This window comes from Malania oleifera, chromosome 2 (genome assembly GCF_029873635.1).
Source record: "Malania oleifera isolate guangnan ecotype guangnan chromosome 2, ASM2987363v1, whole genome shotgun sequence".
Taxonomy (NCBI): domain Eukaryota; kingdom Viridiplantae; phylum Streptophyta; class Magnoliopsida; order Santalales; family Ximeniaceae; genus Malania; species Malania oleifera.
The window spans coordinates 8,215,287-8,238,313 of NC_080418.1; the positions used below are offsets into that span (position 1 = coordinate 8,215,287).

A 23,027-nucleotide genomic window follows, 5' to 3' on the forward strand; every position below is an offset into this window, starting at 1 on the left:
AGAAACAGTACTGAAGACGTGAATGATCATCCCTTTTCCTAAACTTTTTAGCATAGGTGCAGGAGTGAGACTTGTTGTATTTTATAGATATTTTATTCTTTATTACTCTCTGTTTTTTTCACGTGCATTCATGTATCGGTTGTCACTCTTCTTCTCCTCCTCCTCTTTCTTTTCTTTTTATTTAATAAGTTTGTTTACTTCTTAATGATACTCCTATAGGCTATAGTATTTGAGGATGGACTTAATTTGCATGTTAAAAGTTCTATACAAAAATTGCATAGTCAAGAAAAAATTATTTTGTTGCAAAAAAATAAAAATAAAAACAGACAAGCCCTGAACTTTTTTTAGATGGGTACAAAAAATTTGTAAATAATGTGAGGTTACATCATTGAACCTAAAAAAGAAATTTCATAATTATTTACATCATTTTAAAAAACAAATTTATCAATAGAATAGAAATTAATATACATATTTAAATGTTATCTTTGATTTTAAGTAATATTATACTATTATGATCTTCTTTACCGTAAATAGCTGAATTTTTTTAATTACAATCTTTAATATTATTTAATTTTAAGAAAATTCATTATTTTTATTTTATAAATAAAACAAAATAAAATAATTCACGGGACAGGCAAAACGCACCAAACTCACCGTTTTGTCACGGGCAGCACGTGTTACCGTCTCGTGGGGGCGCTTTTTGATTAATGCACCCCACTCCCCCGCCTCACGCACGGAGCACGTGCCATGTCTCTCTTCCGCGCATCGCTCCATGCTCCCTCCACTCTGTAAAAATCTTCAAAAATCACAACTCCTCTTTCGTCTTCTTCTCCAGAATCTCCACATCTGCTGATATTTTTCCCTGTCTCCAGTCTCCATCGTCTTCACAACATAATCCAAACCTCTTTCTCTCTCTCTCTTGTTCGTTCGATTAGCATATTCCATGGCCGCCTGTCTCTTGCAATTCTAGTGTAGTGTAAATGTCCATCGCTACCTCTAGAAAGAGAAAAATCTTATTATATTCAGCCAAGCTCCAAATTTGGAATCTCATTTACACCTTTCTGCAACTGGTTCATTGACACTGGTCGTTTTCTTTCTCTTTTCTCTCCCTGCACCTCTCTTCCCCCTCTCCTAGAAATTGGAGCGTCAAGGCGCCGGCTTTCAGATCTCGAGATCTTCGCATCGGAAGCAGAACTGTTTTCTCTGGTAAAGAAGCTCTGCTTCGTTTGGATGTTTTCTATTTTCTCTATCTTCTTTGTTTTTTAATTGCAAATTTTCTGTTGCTTGAAGCGATTGGGAGTGGGAAGTGGTGAGCAATGGAGGTTACTGCGAAAGCCAATGGCGCTTCTGAGAAAATTCCTGCTGCTGCGCACCCCGCGGCGGAAGAACCAGCAGAGATTGCCTCCAACATCAATTACCACGCGCGATACAGCCCTCATTTCTCGCCTTTCAAGTTCGAGCCTGAGCAAGCTTACTATGCTACCGCTGAGAGCGTCCGGGATCACCTGATACAAGTAAGACTCTCTCTCTCTCTCTCTCTCTCCCGATGCTCTTACTCGGTTAAAGATCCTTAGCTGCTAAAATATCTTGAGGAAATATTGAACAATTCATGCGCAGATTGTTATACACTACATTTCTGTGGTGCTGCTAAGTTTGTTTTTGTTTTTAATTTTAGTAAACCAAAACATAACTAGCAAACTTGCAATTAGATCATTTCAATTTAGAATGTTATTGTGAAATATCAGTGTGGATATCGAAGATTAATTTATGTGTGTTTGGGAGAATTGATTTCAAGCTTTGGATTTGGAATTACAATGTGATACAAAATTTTATTGAGTTCTTTCACCAAATTTAGCACCACTCCAAATCTAAGGCTCATAATTCCTGCTTCCAAATGCTGGGTTTGAAAATTTGAGAATCTGATACATGTTCATTTGAATATAATTTTACTTGAAGACATTTTTTATGTGGGAATACCTCACATTGTTTGTAATTTATTACAATTGTTCAATAAAAAAAATAATAGAAAAGAAAGCTTGTATTTGGTTTTAAGACTTTCAAAGTATGATGTCGAATCTCAGTCCTTAGAAGGGGAAGCTGGTGGAGGATCTATTAGTTAGAAAGGCACATCTGAACTAAAAGTGCCTCTATTGATTTTTTTATCACTCTTGCAGCAATGGAATGAAACTTATCAGCATTTTCACAATGTTAATCCGAAGCAAACGTATTACTTATCCATGGAGTATCTTCAAGGACGAGCTCTAACAAATGCTGTTGGAAATCTAAACATTCAAGATGCATATGCTGAGGCCCTAAGTAAGCTGGGACATGAACTTGAGGAAATTGTTGAGCAGGTAGAATCTCTCTCCACCTTCTGTTTCTGCATCGGAAAATTATTTATCCATGCCCTCACAATAAATCGCTATGTAATTCTTTGAGAATTCTGTTTGCCCTTAGCACAATCTCTTCGTTTGATATTCGTGTCCATATAATTCTTTACAGACACCGTTTATCTCTGGCGTGGTCTCTCATTTTGATATTTGTGTCCATATCATGGTGCATGATTAAAACATGTTTCATTTATCGGGCAGTGATGGTTCCACAACCTCGTGGGCCTTTGCATCAGTCAATTGACATTGCCTCATTCCAATTGTATTGTGTTAGATTCCACCATATGGTTCACTCACCTCAGACAAAACCTTAGTTTCGTTCTTGTACTGTGCAAGCAAACATGAATGTGTGCCAATTCTATTCCAATACATTGATGTTGATTTTTATTTTTCTTTCTTTTTCTTTCATATGTCAAATGCTGTATGTTGATGAGTATTGATAATGAATATCTGTAGGAGAAAGATGCTGCATTAGGAAATGGCGGTTTGGGAAGGCTTGCTTCATGCTTTTTAGACTCCATGGCAACATTAAATTTGCCTGCTTGGGGATATGGCCTGAGATACAGATATGGGCTGTTCAAGCAGCGAATCACCAAGGAGGGGCAAGAAGAAATCGCTGAAGATTGGCTTGAGGTCTGATATCACCTGAATGTTCTGGAAGATGCTGCTTATTTAATAAATCCTACTAACACCCTTCTTGAGGAGAAATTATTGGATAGACCCAGTCTACCTCATCATCCATAGACTAATCCACTTAAATGGTGACAACTTCCAAGTAGACCACCTCAGCAAATACTAATCAATTATTTCTTCCAAAATAAGCTCTAATTTCCTTTCTTGATTAGGAAATAAATGCATTTTTTGCATTCTTTATTTATTTAAATTTATACATTTTTTTTAAAAGAAAATAACTCTAAAAAATGAAAAATAGAAACATTTGGATTTCAGAACATAACATGGTCTTATTTACTTGAAGAAAGGGGGAAAAATGAATCACATTACCTAGTAGAATATATCTAAAATTGCGAGTATATATAATTAATCGGAAAAAAAAAAAAGAAGAATATAAAGTTGGTGTAGGCCCTAGAAATATAAGTAGATTATAAAAGCTCATTTCTTTACTCTCTAGGATGTGCCATGTCACAATAATATTACAATATAAATAATAGTAAAATATATATATATATATATATTATGTATATATATTTTCCTAATGAGGAATTATTAGGAAAGGGATTTTAAAAATATATATTACATGTATCATTTTCTTTGCACAATAAGTAATAAAAAATATATATTTATTATTATTATTTATATTTGTAATATTATTATGATGTGGCACATCATAAAGAGTTGAAAAGGAACTTTATAATCTACTTATATGCCAACTTTATATATATATATATATATATATATTTCCGTTTGAATATATAGTCTCAATTTTATATCTATTCTATTAGGTAACATAATTTCTTTTTTCCTTTATTCAAGTAAATGAGATCTTGTTATGTCTTGAACTCAAAATGTTTTTTTTTTTTTCGAATTTCTAGTATTATTTTTCTTTTAAAAATGTATAAATTTAAATTTGTAAAGAAAGGCAAAAGGATGCATTTATCTCCTAAACAAGTATGGAGACTTGGGCTCATTTTGCAAAGGAATAATAAGGCTCATTTTGGAAAGGATTTGCTGATGTAGTCTATTTGGGAGTTGTCACAGTTTAATTGGATTAGTTTATAGATGACGTGGTAGACCCATTCTACCTAATAATTTCTCCTTTGTGAGAGCTATGCAGAAGTTTAGTCCTTGGGAAGTTGTGAGACATGATGTTGTATTTCCTGTCTCATTCTTTGGTCATGTTGAGGTCAACCCAAATGGATCGTAAGTATTCATTTTGTACTATAATTAGTGTTCGTTCTACAGCATATCTGTTGACTGGAGCATTTCTTAGATATCCTATTTAAAAAATCCCATGCTTGCATATTTTATTTGGCTGTTAGTTTTCTTATCTATATCCTATTGTGCAAGCTGGTTCTATAAGCATCTATGAATTGTTTGTATGACAGTTGCACTTTAATTGTTTTACAGCCGAAAATGGGTTGGTGGAGAGGTGGTGCAAGCTGTGGCATATGATGTCCCAATTCCAGGATACAAAACCAAGAACACTATCAGTCTTCGTCTCTGGGAAGCTAAAGCCAGTGCGGAGGATTTCAACCTATTTCAATTTAATGACGGACAGTTTGAATCTGCTGCTCAACTTCATTCTAGAGCACAGCAGGTTGGCTATTCCTTACCTGGAGCAAAGGGAGCAGTCACATGCGTTTGCCTCCTAATATTAAAGATCATCTACAATACAGTTTTTGAATATTATTATCTATTATATGCCCTTTCTTCACCATTATTTCATATAAATCTTAGGTTTTCTGACTTAAGACTCTGGTTTTATTGTTCAACATTCTTGTTTGGTTTAATGTGTGAATCATATCCTTTTCCAATTGTGCACTTGCAGATTTGTGCTGTTCTATATCCTGGTGATGCTACAGAAAATGGAAAGCTTTTACGGCTGAAGCAACAATTTTTCCTGTGCAGTGCATCACTTCAGGTTGACTAAGTATTCTTTATTTTCATTATTTATTTCTTAAAGCTTGGCTTTTTTTTTTTTTTTTACACTTAGATTATCTGTAGTTTGCCACATTGTACTCAAACGTTTGTGCATCATGCTGATAATAGTAAGTATGCAGCCTGCATAAAACACATGAGGTGTCTTTTAGTCCTGGATAGAGGGCCTACTGAAGGATTCACATTGTTATCATCAAATTTTTTAGGGATGTTATACGCTCATACTTATCTCTTACAATATTTCATGTCTTGCCAAACAACAAAATATTTTTAATATCTACTTGCAGATGTAAAAGTATGCATTTGGACTTCTTGTCAACAGACTGGGTGGCAATGACAAGCAGGCAAAATTAACATTTGATTTATATTCTCATATATTATCTCTGAAGTGCTTGAAGCATCCTTTAGGAGTTAATATTATTATTAAATGAACCTGAATGAGACGACAAAAAATGAAAAGAATATTCAAGCTGTCAAATAAATTTCATGTGGTTAAATGTTTCCAATGGCACATAAGGCACCCATGCATTCTTGCAGATTTAAACTAGATTCCTGCCTCAAAGGTAAGTGAGGATAGAATACTTATCCCAAAAAATTAAGTTTACTACATTGAAAATTCCATAGGTTGAACATTTCACTTCTTTGCTTTTGTCAAGGAGTCAATTTAGATTTTGAAAGTTACTGGTACTTCATGTCGGCGTGCAAGTTCCACTTACTTAATCTTACAACTATTCAAAAGATCAGCATATAATGTTATAGTTGTCATTCAATTCTAATTATATCAATCAGCTCTAACTTTGGAGCCCATTGCAGGACATCATTTTTAGATTTAAGGAGAGGAGAGATGGGAAGGAATCGTGGCCCTGGTCTGAATTCCCTAGCAAGGTTGCCATACAATTGAACGATACACATCCTACCCTTGCAATTCCAGAACTGATGAGGTTGCTAATGGATGATGAAGGGCTTGGATGGGATGAAGCATGGGAAGTGACAACTAAGTGTGTACTGATTGCTGTTTTCTAAACACATTGGTTTTTTCAGCACGATCTTTATACTGTGTTCGTTGGGAATGTTTGCATTTGTTCTTGTACTTGGTGAAATAACAAAAATAATTTATTGAACCAGGACAATTGCTTACACAAATCACACGGTCCTTCCTGAAGCGCTTGAGAAATGGTCGCAAGGTGTAATGTGGAAGCTTCTTCCTCGCCATATGGAAATCATAGAAGAAATCGACAAACGGGTATAAGTTCTATCATATGTATGCATGTACACATATGCATGAACTACACCACCACCCTGAGCAAAGAATCATATATACTTTTTGCAGTTTATTGCAATGATACATTCTACGCAAACTGATCTTGAGAGTAAGCTTCCCAGCATGTGCATCCTGGATAACAATCCCCAGAAGCCAGTTGTACGAATGGCAAATTTATGCGTGGTATCTGCGCACACGGTAAGTGAACTGTCATTATGAAATCTAGAAACAGATATTCTCATAAAATCAACCTGAGTTGTCCTAAACATTGTCCCGAATTACTTAGTGTCCTGGTGTGGTTTCGAGATGCTGAATAGCTTTCAGATGAGCCAGATAGTTTACATAGATCATTATATTGATTTAAATACCTCACCTTGGTTTGCAGTCTTGAGTTTTCCTACCACAATGTGCAAATAATTATGCAATTGCTCTGATAAAATGTCAGGGCACATCTACTCAAAATATGGACTCATTATAGTTGTCAAAGCTTGATATAAATTGGCGGAACACAACCTAACAGCTTAAGCTTTTAGGTAAAGCTGTTGCTTGACATGGTATTAGAGCCATGGTTGCCAATAGGTCTTGGGTTCTAGTCTTGTTGCCCGCTTTTATGATGAGGTGTCTAAAAATTTTCTTATTCCTTGTAACATATGTTATTCATCATTTGTTTTATTCATCATTTGTTTTATCTCTCCACATGCAATTAATCTGCACTTGTGGGGTCGTGTCAAAGCTAGATATACATTAGGTGTGTTTATTTTGGTGGCTTGGCTAGGCTAGGCTTGACTGAGGATCCTTAGCGCATGTTTGCTTCAGCTCACTAGCAGAATAGGACTGAACAGGAATGGAATGCTTAGCCTGCTTACGTGGGATAGAGCTGGCCAGTTTCTCCCCACCAGCCAGCTCCGACTAAGCCACAATTTGTGCAAAATGGACATACTTACCCAATAATCCACGTGCCCCGCCCCCACGTGAAAAATACCAATGTTTTAAAAGGCTCAATCAAGGCTCGCCTCAAGGCAAGGCGGCCTAAAATGCCTTGAGGCTCAATCCAAAATGCCAAATCCCAAAAAGGCTAAAGCGTTACACACTAAGGCTTATGGATTAGTACAAAAGGCACGCCTTTTGCGCCTTTCTAGTTGAGGCTTACACATTTTGGGCATGTGAATCTCAAGTTAGATTTGGCTAGAAAATTTTAACTCCGTGTATATATAAAAGGAATTTCATAACATGAATTGATTTCAAAAACTTTTGAACCTCAGCCTTTCCAAAATAACTCAGAGTTGCATCTTAGATCTTGAAAATAATTTGAACATTGTAATCTTATAGCTATTTGTTGTCCTGATTTATGTAATGAATTAAAGTTAGCAATTTTTGAATGCCCAACAAGGAGTTTACAAATTATATTTGATTTTTCAAACATTTTATTTGTGATTTCATTAGTTTTTCTTTATTTGTAAAATATATGTAATTTAGTAACATATTTTTATCAAAAAAAAAAATTCTCAAAGGCTTACGCCTCGCCTCTTAAGGGTTAGAACGCCTTGCTTTATGCCTTCACCTTTTAAAACATTGAAAAATACAAAGCCAACAAATAGGGCATGGTAGCAGCACAACTCTGGCATAGGCTAGGCCGAAAACAAGAGGCAAATGGATTTTTCTCGGCTACTCAATCACCAGAATATGGAAGATACACAAAATTGCGTCATTGCTCTCCATGTCTTGTTGATGATGCTTGCAGCATAAAGAATAGCAAAGTAAAAGCATTCTATGGCGTCTGACCTGTAACTGCCGAGGGTGGCCAATTGGATCTGGGCTTGGAGGCTGGCAGGCATCACAGGAAGCAGAATCGGTGAGGTCTGACCAGCTTGTGGGGTCGAGAATGGTGTAAGGGCTGAAAGTGTGGGTCCAGTCATAGGGCTGAATTTGGGTGCAGAGGTTGGGAGAAATGACAAGCTGAGAAGGGTGGAAGAAGACGGAGGGGGAATTGAGGATGATAAAATAATAAATTAATACATATACATATTATATTAATTTATTGTGGGAAGAGAGCATGTTATGAAATATGAATTTTAGCATATATTAATTATTATATGTGTGTGTATGTATATAATATTTAAAGAAATATGAAAATATTATATGTATTTTTGTTAAAGGGTATTTTTGGTATTGCAAATAACTATATATTTCATTAGTGTTAGACTTCAAACATGGGACAGGATAATAATCATAGCCAGCCCAGTCTTGTTCTATTCAGTTCAATCCAGTCTTATAAACCTTAGCTACCAAACCAAACACATCCGGTTGACTCACAACCTAGCAGCGTAAGGTTGTGAGTATCATAGTTTCTTAACAATAATGACGAAGAAAATAATTTTATTGTTGGTTTTATCCTAATATTTTGCCCAAGTTGCAACAGCCAATTGATTAGACAACCAACATTTGCAGTGCCTTGCTGAATGGGCTTCCCAAATTGAACTGCAAGTTATTATTTACTACATCTTGTGTGCATCATATATGTATTTTTTTTCCTGTTAATGTTCTTTGATAATTTATTGTGCTTTTTATCCTTCTCTAAATTTTATGTGCCTTGCGAGCAATTGATTGATTTTGAGTGGAGGCTGGAATGTAATTCTTTATTGACCATTTCCTACAGGTAAATGGTGTTGCCCAATTACACAGTGACATTTTAAAGTCCGAGTTATTTGCAGACTACGTCACCATATGGCCAACAAAGTTTCAGAATAAAACCAATGGCATTACACCTCGCCGTTGGCTCCGGTTTTGCAATCCTGAGCTCAGCACCATAATTACGAAATGGCTAAAAACTGATCAATGGATTTCCAACCTTGACTTACTGGCAGATCTTCAGAAGGTATGTTTCATAGATATGCTGCAAAGTGCATCTAGACATTTTGTTTAATGCAATTGCTGTAAATTACTGCTGACCTTTATCAACAGTTTGCTGACAATGCAGACCTCCATGCTGAATGGGCGTCTGCCAAGATGGCTAGTAAGCAGCGTTTGGCACAGTACATTCTGCGAGTGACAGGTGTGAGCATTGACCCCAATAGCCTCTTTGACATACAAGTCAAGCGCATCCATGAGTATAAGAGACAGCTGCTCAATATTTTGGGTGTAATCTATAGGTACAAGAAATTAAAGGTATGAAATTCCCTTAACCGGACGAGGCAGTTTTATTTTATGACCACGGAAACAACTACAGAATGTCACCTGAAACAAACCTTCCACTTAGACATCAAAATGGCTTTGTCAATGATCTACTCTAGTGATCTTTAAGTTTTATAGGATGGCTACAAGACTAGCTATGCTATGTGGATTAGAGACAACAATTCCAAAAAGTAAAAGTTGTTGAAATGGAAATGATAAGGTGGATGAATGGTATAACAGTAAAAGATCAAGTGAGGAATAAACATATTTGCGGTAAGTTACGTATAGCATCTAAAAAAAAAAAGGGCAGCCCGGTGCACAAAGCTCCCGCGTATGCGGGGTCTGGGGAAGGGGCGGACCACAATGGGTCCTATAGAAGATAATATAGGGGAGGAGCACCAGTGAGGAGGAGTGAGCTAGGTACTGTTAATGGCAATAGAAGGGGTAATGGTACATCTAGAATAACTTGGAATGAGATACTAGGACTTAATAGCCCTTAACTTGTCGGAGTAAATTACCCATGATCTGTAAATTGGCAGAAAAAGAAAATGCAATATTCCCCCGCATTTCCACCTAAATATGTTGAAATATTTAGGAAAATATATAAATAAATTTATTATAATTTTGTAACTTTACCTATTTGCAAGAAGTTAATTAGACAAGCACGGGCATTTGTTTATGGCATGGCTACTTAAATTTGAACCTATTTGATGATCACATGATAGCAACTAAACCCGTTGACCTTTTTTGCCACGCAAGAGTAATATTTTTAAGAAGAAAAAATCCCCTTGATGGAGAATTGTAAAATATAACATTAACAATTTAACACGTGGAAAAAGAAAGGGAACTAAAAAAAATCTTGACACATGATGCAATATGGGTGTACATTAAAATTTTTGTAGAGTATATGGATGGCCATTTGTTTTGTTCAACCGTCAGTAAATGAGTTTGCTTCACTTTGAACCCATTAACCCTCGCCCATTTGTTACCTGGTCAGCTGGTCCATAATTGTTTTTTCTGTCCCTAGGGGATAGAGAAAGTAAGACTTTAGGAAAAATAATTTCATTGGATGGAGAGCCAACATGGAAATATAGAAAGAGAAAGTGCAATATTCTTTGATGCTTCCAACTAAATATGTTGAAATATTAAGGAAAATATATAAAATAAATTTATCATCTGCAAACTCTCTCTCTAAACCCTGATACCCTGTCATATATATATTACCAGCATAATAAGATTGCTATGAAGATAATGGAATTTTAGTTTCCCTGGTTTTAATTATAAAACATACCTTTTCCAATGTATACATTTATGCTGTTATAGCATTTAATTCAACAAATGCTTCTACTTTTGACTTCTTACTGTTTGGAATTATTTTTAGGCAGGTATAACTAAAACTTCTTCTAAAACTGGTCTGTGACAGGAAATGAGCATTGAAGAGCGTAAGAACACCACACCACGGACCATAATGATTGGTGGAAAAGCATTTGCAACGTATACAAATGCTAAAAGGATAGTTAAGCTGGTAAATGATGTTGGTGCCCTTGTCAACAATGATCCCGATGTTGATGACTATTTGAAGGTAATGTACTTTATACTTGTGTCTAGGACTGTGGGAGACAGTACTCTTAAAAATCTGTCATCATTTTTTGTTGTTTGTTTATAATGCCATCCAGTTCACATTGTGTCACCTTTCTGCTAGTTCACGTTGGAAATTTGAGCAGCTATTTTATTGAGATTGTGTAACTGTGTTGGGACTCGGGAGCAACTAGAATATTCCTTAGATTTTTCTTATTTTTTTGTCATTCTAGCATAATAGTACATTCCATAATTGAGGAAGTGAGGATCTGCTCAATTAAGCAATTTGTGTGTAGCACAACATTAGTGTGCTCAAGAACAGTATTAGTGAAGACCGTGAGGCAAAATTCATGTTTAGGAATGCAAACTTTTGTACAGTGACCATTAGATAACATAGCCCCATAATGAGGAAAGGGAAAAACTTGGCTAGAATTTTCCTTCTAAATATATGATCTATATCATTTATAAGGATGAGTTTTTGCATACATTGTGAAAGTTGTACATAGTGTTTCTGTCCTTCCAAAAAACGCTGAATTATCTTTTGAACTGAGAAGATACAAGAGTTATATTCCTCTTTAAAGATTTATTTGTTGTACATTTTTTGTCCCAAAAAAAAAGTGGTGATTAATTGATTATGTCAATGGGCAGATGCAATGATTTGGCGATAGTGATTGGGTGTTTTTTATGTTGTTTTTCATTCTTACTCATGATAAAATTTGCACGAGGAGATGTTTTTAAATTATTATATAATTGAAATTGTCATAAACCCACTTAGAAGGACATATGCTAGATAAGTTTAGTAGTATTAGATGTCTCACAAAGTGCTGGGGAGGCTAAGGGCCCTTTTTAGTTGTCGAAAACAGTTTCTATTTTCCATTTTAGTTTTCCAAAAGATTACAAAAAGTTAGCTAATATTTCAGTTTTACAATATTTGTATGAAATGGAACAATAAGGATAAAAAGTTTTGGCACTTTTCATTCTTGGAAAATATATTTATATTTTTTTTTCCTTTTCTAATTTTTCAACTAATTACAAATATGCCACCTTGTTTTCTAAGTTTGGAATAGATCATTTTATTATTTTCTGGATTTCTAACTTCCTATTTTGCGTGAGAGCTTCAAAATTCATGATCCTAAATATTGCCTTGTTCAATATTTGGAAAATTGAAAACAAGTTGTCTTTTTTATAATTATATTGAAATCTTGAAATAAAAAATGAAAAACTGTTTTGCACAATTAAACATTCTTTTTTGTTTCCTACCTTTTTAAGAATCTTGAAAAACTAAAGAATGAGCTGAAATTTTTATAATTATTTGGAAAACTAAAAAATGAAAAATAGAAAATGTTTTGCACACCTAAATGGGCCCAAAACACTTTGGCTTCCAAAGGTTTGTGATGCGATCTTAAGAAGCAAGAGCAATTGTATAGCATTAGGCATGGATGTGTTCCTTCTTGTTCCAGCCTTTTATAGAGTAAGGACCATGTGTTATACACCCCGGGTGCACTTTATTTAGCAACATATTCATCTTTTTAATATATATTTTTGTGTATTTGAAAATATTATAATTAATTTTCACTAGGATGGAAGATGTTTGAGAACCCGAGGTAGTTAGTATACATCTTTGTATGCAATACCTTCCCCAAAATTGCCATGCCATTTCTTGGTTTGAATTTTGCTATGCAGTATTGCTTTCCTTTTAATATATTGCTTCTACATTAAGAGCCATAGTCTGTCTCTCTTATTGTTTTAAGATTGCACTGTTTGAACATTATATTGTTTTTCCTTGCCTTGTCAACTTAATATTAAGGTTTTATTTCAGATCAATCACACTCATCTGTTTGTAATGCCCAACTTGTCCAGGTTGTTTTTGTTCCAAATTACAACGTTTCTGTTGCGGAACTGCTTGTTCCAGGAAGTGAGCTATCGCAGCATATCAGCACATCAGGCATGGAAGCAAGTGGTACAAGCAATATGAAGTTTGCACTTAATGGTTGTCTTATAATTGGGACACTGGATGGTGCTAACGTCGAAATTAGAGAGGAAATTGGGGAGGAGAACTTCTTTCTCTTTGGTGCCACTGCAGATGAAGTCCCTAGGCTGCGCAAGGAAAGGGAGAATGGACTGGTAATGTCCAATGAGCAATACATCTTCTCTAGTCATTTCAAATCATGCAGGGAAAAAAAAAAAAAAAACTCTCAAATGTGGACCGACCCTTTCCCACTGATGAAAGGTTAGGGCCCATTTAGTTGTGAAAAATATTTTCCGTTAACTATTTTTTAGTTTTCCAAAGAATTATAAAAACTTAACTTTTTTATAAAAAAATAAAATTCAAGATTTATATTAAAGGGTAGAAAATAATGAATTTGTTTAAATCTGTATAACAACTTAACATTTTTTATTTATAGATTTCAAAATAACTGCAAAAAAACTTTTTTTCCCACTTTTCCAAAAATTATATAAGGTGATTTTTTAGATCATGAATTTTGGGGCTTGATTTGCGTGTAGATTTAGAAGAAACTGTATGCATAATCGGTACAAATTAAAGTCAAAGATGTGAATTTTTCATGTTCCTATAAAGAAAGTAAGTGTTAGAAAATTAGAAAAAAATATTTTGAAAAAAAATATGTTTTCAAACTTTTCTATATATAAATTTAGAAAATTGGAAAATAAGATGGCGTATTTGTAATTATTAGAAAAATTATAAAATAAATATAAAAGTATTTCTACAAAAAAATAGTATCAAATGTTTATTGTGGTTCGTTTATCTCATACAAATGGTGTAAAAATGAAAAATTAGTTAACTTTTTTGTAATTTTTTGGAAAACTAAAATGGAAAATGAAAATTGCTTTCCACCGCTAAACAGGCCCTTATTCTCTTTGCTCAACTCTGCACAATATGTTGGGATATCGAGGGAGTAAAGAGGTTTCTAGTAGTATCCTGAACAACTAAACTGGATTTAGTACCTATACAGGAAAGCTAGAGTCACTTGCCAAGGCCTCCATTGCCTCACATTAGATCAAGCAATTTTTGGGTTGCCTAGGTTTTCCATATATTTTGCCCTGTGATAATGAGCTGATATTTTTATCCTGTTCTGACATACCATCCTTGTTGATCAAACAGTTTAAGCCAGATCCTCGGTTCGAAGAGGCCAAGCAATTTATAAGAACAGGAGTATTTGGAAGCTATGACTACAACCCACTCCTCGAGTCTCTGGAGGGGAATTCTGGTTATGGTCGTGGTGATTATTTTCTTGTCGGTCATGACTTTCCAAGTTACATGGATGCTCAGGCCAGAGTAGATGAAGCTTACAAGTAAGAAGTTACTCCCTTGACCTTGAAAGCTTGCTGTTTTGGTATTGCTGCAATCTCCCAGTTGCAACATTATTCTCCATCTCAATCACTTGTCATGATTTCATATTTTCCCTTTTACAAGAACATCTTTTTTTTTTTTTTTTTTTTTAATGGCAGTACCTCCTAAACTTTATTAGAAAACCCCTTACTTATGGCAGAGAAATACCGTGGTTCCAATCTTGAGACTTTGGGACATTAAAAATAAACACCAAGACCCTAAAACAACCTTAACCAACATAATCAAAACCAATAAACCAATGACCAACAACCAATCAAAAACTAAACAACTATAAAGTAGTAAACAAACAAAACTTCGAAAGATAAACACAAAACATTACGAGCGCAAAGAAAGAAATCCTAACAAATTCAATTGAATCATTCTCCTGACTTGCTGTGGAAGATCATCCTCGCAACTATATGATCGAGAAATATTAGATTCACCCTGTTTGGCAAAGAAATCTGCACTTTTATTCGCCTCTCTATAAATATGATCCACTTTAAACTGTATGTCTCTCAATGCTAGCATAAGCTATTCTCACAAATCCCATAATTTCCAAACCGAGCACTTCCCAGAATTTATCCACTGAACCAACAAAGTAGAGTCACATGCAATCTTCACTTGATCAAATCCGAGTTCTTTACATAAATTAATCCCAAAAATAATTGCCTTCAATTGAGCCATGTTATTTGTTCCATAACCCAATAATGAGAAAAAAGCTACTTTAACTAAACCTTTTTCATCTCTTATTATGCCTCCATCACCACAATTATCTGGGTTACCTCTACAGCTCCCATCCACATTCAACTTAACCCAACCTATCCCAGGTTTACACCATCTGACTACACAAGGAAGACGAACCTCCACATTTTTCACTTGAATTTCCAAAGCATGAAGGACTGCAATATCCGTGCAAGAAGCAGGTGCACATTTATTTAACTTGTCTGAAATGGATTTCAACCAATATTTAACATCAAGCCATACAGTTCTCACCGAATCATGAATTGATTCCATCCTGGCTCTACATCGACGAGTCCAGAGTCTCTAAATGATGAGACTAGGTATGAGACCTACAAAATGTCTAACTGTGAGGCCCGTCTTGCACAACTAAATCAGACATTAACTCTACCGTTCCAAAGTACTCGTTGCCATACAACTAACACCCAATGCCACTGCTGCTTGTTTCCATACCTCCTGGGCAAAAGATCCAGTGCAAAACACATGGTCTAGAGATTCAATCTTGGCATTTGAACAACAATCACATCGAGAGGCCATCTGAACACCTACTTCTTTAATACGAGTATCAACCGGAAGACAAGCGAACCAAGACTTCCACATACAAATTGACACCCTTTTGGGCAACATAGGATGTTAGATCCATTTTGCAACTGAGAATTCCTCTATGCTTTCTTATAATTTCCAAAGCACTTGCCGTGGTGAATTTCCCATCTGTTGAAAGTTCCCAAATTACTGTATCTGGACCCTCCTTGCAAGAAATAGCAGAGTTCATTACCTCCTCACCCTGATCTTCACCCAACAGATCCACTAATAAATCAACATTCCACCCATCTCTATCCCAACAATCTCATGTTTGAAGCTTATGGTTACTGATTTCCTGAACCCTAGCACAAAGAGGACCGGAGGCTAACCATCGATCAAACTAGAAAGAAGCCGACCCTTCTTTAATTTGAACACGGACATGCTCTAAAACTTCAGGAATCACATGAACAATCGATCTCCAAAATCTGGTTCCTTTATCTAGTTTCATTTCTCTCAAGTGGTGTTTCTTATACAAATACTTGCCTTTAAAGAATTGAGTCCATAGATTATCCATAGTTAACAATCTCCACACAAACTTCATATGCAATGATTTTTTTACCTCCTTCAAATCCCTAATGCCCAAACCACCCTCACCAACAGGCTTACATATATTAGACCAGGAACACCAATTCCTCTTCTTTTTGTCATTTACTCCACTCCAGAAAAAATTCAATAACATAGAATTTATCTTTGTGAAAACAGTATTTGGAATGTCCATTACCGCCAATTGATGAACCGTCATTGATGACAATACATGCTTAATTAAAATTAGGCGACCCCCTTGAGATAAAAGCTTAAATTTCCAACCCGCTATCTTTTTCCTCAATTTATCAACTAGAGGCTCTAAAATACGGGCCGTAAGATGACCCGATACCAAAGGAACACCCAAGTATGTAGCAGGGAGACCTCCTTCCGCAAAGCCAATCGTCCTTAATGAAGATCTCTTACGAGCATAATCAATTCTCTTTGACAAAAAAATACTTGACTTTTCTTTATTTATCAATTGACCAGACCAATCCTCATATTTCTTCACAATCTTAATAAGCATTCGAATGGAACTTCTCTTACCATTGGCAAAAATAAGAATGTCATCCGCATAGAGAAGGTGAGATACCAAAGGCGCCCCACAAGGATGATAGTAAGCCCCTATCTTATTCTTCATGAAATTTTTCTTTAGAAGCTGAGTGAGAACTTCTTGTAAAATAATAAATAGATAAAGAGATAGAGGATCTCCTTGCCGAAGCCCTCGAGAAGGTTTAAAGAAACCTTTATAAGTGTCATTCATCATAATGGAGAACCAAGGAGAGGAGACACATTCCGCCACTAAACCACAAAATCTCCGTGAGAATCCAAAGTTTTTCAGAACCACATTTAAAAAATCTCAATCAACCCTATCATATGCCTTAGCCATGTCCACTTTGATCATTACATTTCCACCATTAGATTTTTTATGCAAAGAATAAACCATTTCTTGAGCCAACGTAATATTTTCATATATACTTCTACCAGGAATGAAAGCTCCCTATTCTGGAGAAATCAAAGCAGACAATAAACTTGTCATCCTTGCAACAATAATTTTTGAAAAAATTTTGTAGATAACACTACAAAGACTAATAGGCCTAAACTTGTCAAAACTTTGAGAATTCTGAACTTTTTGGATTATAACAATGTAAGAAGCAGAATAAAATCTAGGAAGAGGAGACCCAGCAAAAAAATCTCTAGCTGCATTGATCATGTCTTCTTTTACAATATCCTAGCAATCATGGAAAAAAGCCGAACCAAAATCATCCGGACCTGGGCTACTATTTCTCGGGATAGAAAGAATAGCATCCCTTGCCTCCACCTCAGACGGTTCGCGACAGAGATCAATATTCTCCTCTGTAGAAACCATAGGAGATATTATATCAACAAGGTTAGCTGTTCGACTGGGGCCTACACCTGTTAAAAAAGTTCGAAAATACCTTACTGCACCCTTATGGACAGCCTCCATAGAATCCAACACTTCTCCATTCGGAAGTTTCAAAGAATGAATCATGGACTTCTTCCTCCTTTGATTCACAAATGCATGAAAGAACTTTGTATTGTTATCCCCCGCCTCCAACCATTTCTTTTTGGCTAGCTGAGAAATACGAATCTCCTCCCTCTTTTCCCATGCTTCCAACTCGAGTTTAGTAAGGAAAAAATCTTCCTCCATTTCTGGCGAATACCCTTCCTGAAGCTGAGCCTCTAGCACTTCCATACTTTCCTCCAATTTTTAAATGTTCTGCTGTACATGTCCAAAAACCTGTTTGTTCCAGTTTCGAATTGCAACTTTTGTATGTTTCAATTTCCCAGCAAGTCTAACTAAACCTGAGCCATGAGACTCCTCCCTCCAGGCTTCCTCCACGCAAGACTTAAAAAACTGGTGCGTGCTTCACATATTTTGATACCTGAATGGAAAAGGACCATACCGATGCAAATTTCTATGAAATCGAATAATCAATGGGTTATGATCCGAAGTCCTCCTCTTTCCATACTCAAAATAAGTATTTGGAAAAACTTGGAGAAGATTCGAATTATAGAGCACCCTATCCAATTTTGCCCAACTCCGAGAATTACCATTGTGACCATTACACCAAGACATGTTTCTGCCAGTACCAACCAAATCCATAAGACCACAGTTGTCCAAGCAAGTATTAAATTCCTCCATAGACGATAATGGCCTCATATGACCACCAATACGTTCCGAATCTGAATGGATGATATTAAAATCTCCCGCCACTAACCAAGGGAAATCATCCCTCTTAACAAACTCCAAATCATTCCAAAGTTCCCGACGATCTGTTTGACGACATTTAGCATAAACAAATGAAGCCAAGAAAATCTGGTCCACAGAACTAAAAATACCCGAAATAACTTGATTAAACATATGTTGTAACTCAAAGTGCACTTCCTCTTCCCAAAACATCCAAATTACCTCCCACTGAAGCATTCGCACAAAAATTCGGAAAATTTAGAAAGTCAGCCCATTGCAACATCAAACTTTCATCAGAAAATGGCTTTGAAAGAACCAAAATAGAAGGCGAAAATTGCCTCATTAACTTATGTAAACGATTTTTTGACGTGCCTAATCCCTGCACGTTCCACACTAGAATTGTATTAATCACAAATCAAGTTTCTTTGGACGGGTAATAACCCCCTGAGACTTCTTCTCACTTTGTCCATTAATATCCTTCAACTTAACAAGCAGAACATGTAAGTCATCATCCAAACAAAAGTCTTTTTCCAATGGGAGTTTGTCTAAAGTATTTGTCTCCACCTCCCTATCTGATTCACAATTATGTGGGACACACTTGGCCATGAAAGTACACTCTTGTTCCAAAATTTTTGTAACCATACTACTAGACGTCATCAACTGATCACGCACTACTATACCATCTTCCACTATCAGAATATTAGCGTCAGGAGCACCCAAGAATGGTTCAACAATCTCCTCCCTCTGCACAATTTTATACTGATTTATATTCCGCTGCGAATTCTCCACTTCAGGCCTCGAATCTTCAGGAACAAACTTCCCCTCTTCCATCGCACTTTGCGAAATTGTCTCAACCACTGGCAAAATTTGTGATGTCGTTGCACCCTCTTGAGCCTAAGCCCCCTCTAAAGGTTCTTCAACAATGCATGGATCTATCAATTCTCTCTGAACTTCCTTCCCTTTATCCAATTTCTTCACATGCCAAATTTCTTTTCGATTTTCTTGTCTACCATTTTCCGTATTCATACTTCTATCCCCAGTTTTCTGTTTCCTTTCACCCCCTCGGCATACCACCTTTGAATGCCCCTATCTATGACATTTTTCACAATAAAATCCTTGCTTTTCGTACCTCACTTCCTGCCAAATTTTTTGATTTGCAGATACAACAATCGGGAAAGCATCCACCTGATCTGCTAATAAATCCACCTCCACGCACATTCTCGCACCTATAGCCCTAGTTCGATTAAGCGTAGCATTGTCAGTTCCCAGGTATCGACCAAACCTCGTGGCAAGAATTTGTAAGCAATCGTTGTACATGTGCATCACAAGACCAGGGAGAAATAACCATTGAGGGGCCAAGGATGGTTCCTGCTTCAGGTTGAAATCCTTTGTCCATCGAAAAAGATGAAATGAAAATCCAGCCAAAATCCTTCCTTTACGAGACCATCCATGAAGAAAATTTCGTTCATTCTTCATCTGAACCAGTACGTGAAAATCATCCATGAAACTAACAGAAGGGATCTCCGAAAGGCCCCACGACTTTATGATATTCAAACGGATAACGTCAATGGGTGGTCTAGAGCGCAAAAATTTTAAAACCAACTCAAATCGAAAATCTTCCACCACTTTGTTCATCTCAGCCTCAGAGAATATAAAACCAACATCTTCATCTACATCCACTAGATATCTCATGGCTAGTTTGAAAAAGGAAGATGACGGGTTAACAGCATGAGAACGTGATACTACATGGGCATATGACAAAGAACCAGAACCACCTTTCAAAAGAGGCCCCACTGGTGGAGGATCCCCCAGAGGGCCAACAGGTGCCACCATCGACTCCTAGACAGTAGACGTTTTACTTCAACGAAACTTGAAGAGAGACATACCTGACTTGGAAAGAGTATCGGTAGAAGAAAGCTTGCCGAAAGCTTGCCGGAAGCAACAGCGTTTGATTCTCCTCTACGAAACCCCCAGTTCCTTCGTCGTCGTCACAAGATCAAGAGTTCCCGAAATCGCCGTCGTCCCACCAGTGTCGTCGCGAGAAAACCTGGGATCACGGCCAAGATGCACTGGTTCTAGCCAAAATCCAGGTGCAGGGGAGTGGATTGGGTTCCGGAGCGATTTGTGAGGTTCCAATCGCAAAGCCCGTCGCCGCCTATCTGGATGAGAGTGCGCTGGGATTCGATTCACCGCTTGTCTAGACTATTGTGCCACCGGAATTTGATTCACCAGTTGTTCCTGGTGTTCTTTGAGTGAACCAAGCGGCAATCGAACTCGCAACGCCTCTCTGCTGCGAAACCCCCTGAAACCTCGGCTCTTTGCCCATTGCAGATTCAGAGAAACGAGAGTCGTTGCACCGGCACAGATGAACGCCGCTGCAAACGTCGGAGACGAAAGCCGCTTCAACGCCGGAGATGGGACGCATGCCGCTGCTACGCTGGAGACGGGATGCACACCGCTGCAACACCGGAGACGGGACTCGCACCGCCCTGCTTGTCGCCCTAGAATGAAAAAATGCAATATTTTAGGTCATTTTGCGACTTCAAGAACACTTGGCGTTATTTGCGACTTCAAAAAACATTGGGAAAAGGAAGGGAAAATATGAAGGAATTCACTTTTCATGTTTGGTTATCAAGGAAAGTGAGAATTTTACACGTCATTGTGCATTTGATTTTTCTTTTTTTGTAATCATTTTGACAATGCAATGGAAAATGAATTTCTTTCCTTTTTTCAAACAAAATCCTTGATCCAAACGAGCCTTCTTAATCGGAACTGTAACCAAAATAAATTTAAGTTATTCAGGTCATTTTCTAGCCTTCAGTTTTTAAACAATGGATTTTGCATAGGATGGTTAGACACTTGTTTCAAAAACACAGATGGCATACCGCCGCTGGCTCCCCTTTCAGCTCAAGCACATAGGTAACAGAGTCTGGCTACGTAGACACAATGATCATACATTGCGTCTTGATAAACTTGCCAAAAGGCGACACTTTTGAGGTGCTGCACGGAATTTCTTGACACTGGACATTGTGGTCATAATGCGAAGATTCTAGTTTAAACTGATGCCAAAACGAACATCATGATTATGAAATAAATGTGCATCTTATAAATTCTAGCCATCCCCTTTCCTTTCATTTGATGATTATGGTTTTCGCTTCCACTTTTTCAAATGCTAATATTTAGATGCTTTCTATGAAGTTTGACACTTATAAATCATGCCTGTACTTAATAGGCCATGATCTTATGCCACCAGAAATTTTACCTTTGGAGGAATATCATGTTAAAAGGGTGGCCTGAAACCTCTCGGTTTGTTGTTTAACTTCAATTTCCAATTTATCCCCTACAGGGATAGGAGAAGGTGGCTAAAGAAGTCCATATTAAGCACTGCTGGAAGTGGTAAATTTAGCAGTGACCGGACTATTGCTCAGTACGCCAAGGAAATATGGAGCATCGAGGACTGCCCTGTACCATAGAATTCCATTTAAAAGCCCTGCTGTTATTCTAATGTCTCCATATGGATGGCGCACTGGATATACACATGTACGAGACTGCATCCGGATGAGGCATAAATAAGTTGGATGCAGTTCAATAAGTTGAATGCTTTGCGACTATATTCGTAAGTAATGGGTTGTATTAAGATGCGAGGGCTGCTATTTCAGAGTTCAACCCAAAAGAATAATGCATTTACAAATTAAAGTTTCCTGCATTAAGCAATCTGTATTCTGTCATTAATATAGTCTCAAGAGTGGAGACATTTGAGAGTGTACGGAAGACTGCGATTAGTACTGGAATAAAGCTACAGTTTTAGCCATGTCAAAATTTGTGACTTGTATTAATTTAAGAGTTAGGTGTTTACTTTTAATTTTTCACTTCACCACAGGCAGCAGGTACTTCCCTCAGATTGTTATCCCAATTAAGGTTCTTAATGTTATTCTTGGTTCTTATGAGTAAGTGTAGAACAGTTAAAAGTATACGAACTTTTGTCTTTATAAAGCATGATAATGTAATACTGGAAAAGATAAAGAATGATTATTTGCATACTTAATCATGACATTTATCTAGTCTTATCCTATTCTATCTTACGCAAATCACACAAGATTGAAAAACACCAAATAAATAATGTTTCTTTAAAGCCCCATTGGAACTCAAAAAATACTTTTAAGGAAAGGAAATAAAAAAATATATTAACAAAAGTGAAAAAAAAATAAACATAATAAAACAAACTTTTATTTTTTATAATATTTTATATAAAAATGATAATAAATTTTCTCCTTATTTTCCTTTCCTTTCCTTTTCTTTTTACAAAATCCTAAATCAAAACAGGCCCTAAATATAAACCAACAAATAGTGGACTGGAGACTGATCAAATGATGTTTTAGACTACTGCAAGAGCAGGTACTCCGACCATATAAACAATCGCCCCTGTTTGAGATCTTCTTCTAATACATTTCTCTACGGGATTGAGACACAAATTAAGCCACAAAGTAAAAAGAACCCCATACTCCACTACAGAATTAAAATAGCCCCGATGGTCGAAAGTGGCAGTAACGACACCTTTTCTTGGTACGTGTAAGGAGTGGGAAGTGGGACGTCATTGATGCCCAATAA

The 23,027-nt window shown here is 36.5% G+C and overlaps 1 protein-coding gene across 1 annotated transcript; it reads left to right on the forward strand.

The window, feature by feature from the left end:
* Positions 1-733: 733 nt before the first annotated feature.
* Positions 734-22,238, forward strand: LOC131147727 (alpha-glucan phosphorylase, H isozyme). The gene is made up of 16 exons (XM_058097264.1): positions 734-1,206; positions 1,291-1,514; positions 2,175-2,354; positions 2,847-3,023; positions 4,183-4,268; positions 4,476-4,665; positions 4,897-4,989; positions 5,820-6,004; positions 6,132-6,249; positions 6,337-6,465; positions 8,924-9,142; positions 9,229-9,432; positions 10,862-11,020; positions 12,877-13,140; positions 14,138-14,328; positions 21,766-22,238. The coding sequence occupies exons 2-16, from the start codon at positions 1,317-1,319 to the stop codon at positions 21,890-21,892; spliced, it is 2,520 nt and encodes an 839-aa protein (XP_057953247.1). The 5' UTR covers positions 734-1,206; positions 1,291-1,316; the 3' UTR covers positions 21,893-22,238.
* The last annotated feature ends 789 nt before the right edge of the window (positions 22,239-23,027 follow it).

Bases quoted from the DNA above. Each gene is read 5' to 3' on its own strand.
- LOC131147727 (XM_058097264.1), top strand. From the start codon at position 1,317: ATGGAGGTTACTGCGAAAGCCAATGGCGCTTCTGAGAAAATTCCTGCT. The intron at 4,666-4,896 runs GTTGGCTATTCC...GTGCACTTGCAG, and splicing joins TTCATTCTAGAGCACAGCAG to ATTTGTGCTGTTCTATATCC. The intron at 6,250-6,336 runs GTATAAGTTCTA...TACTTTTTGCAG, and splicing joins TAGAAGAAATCGACAAACGG to TTTATTGCAATGATACATTC.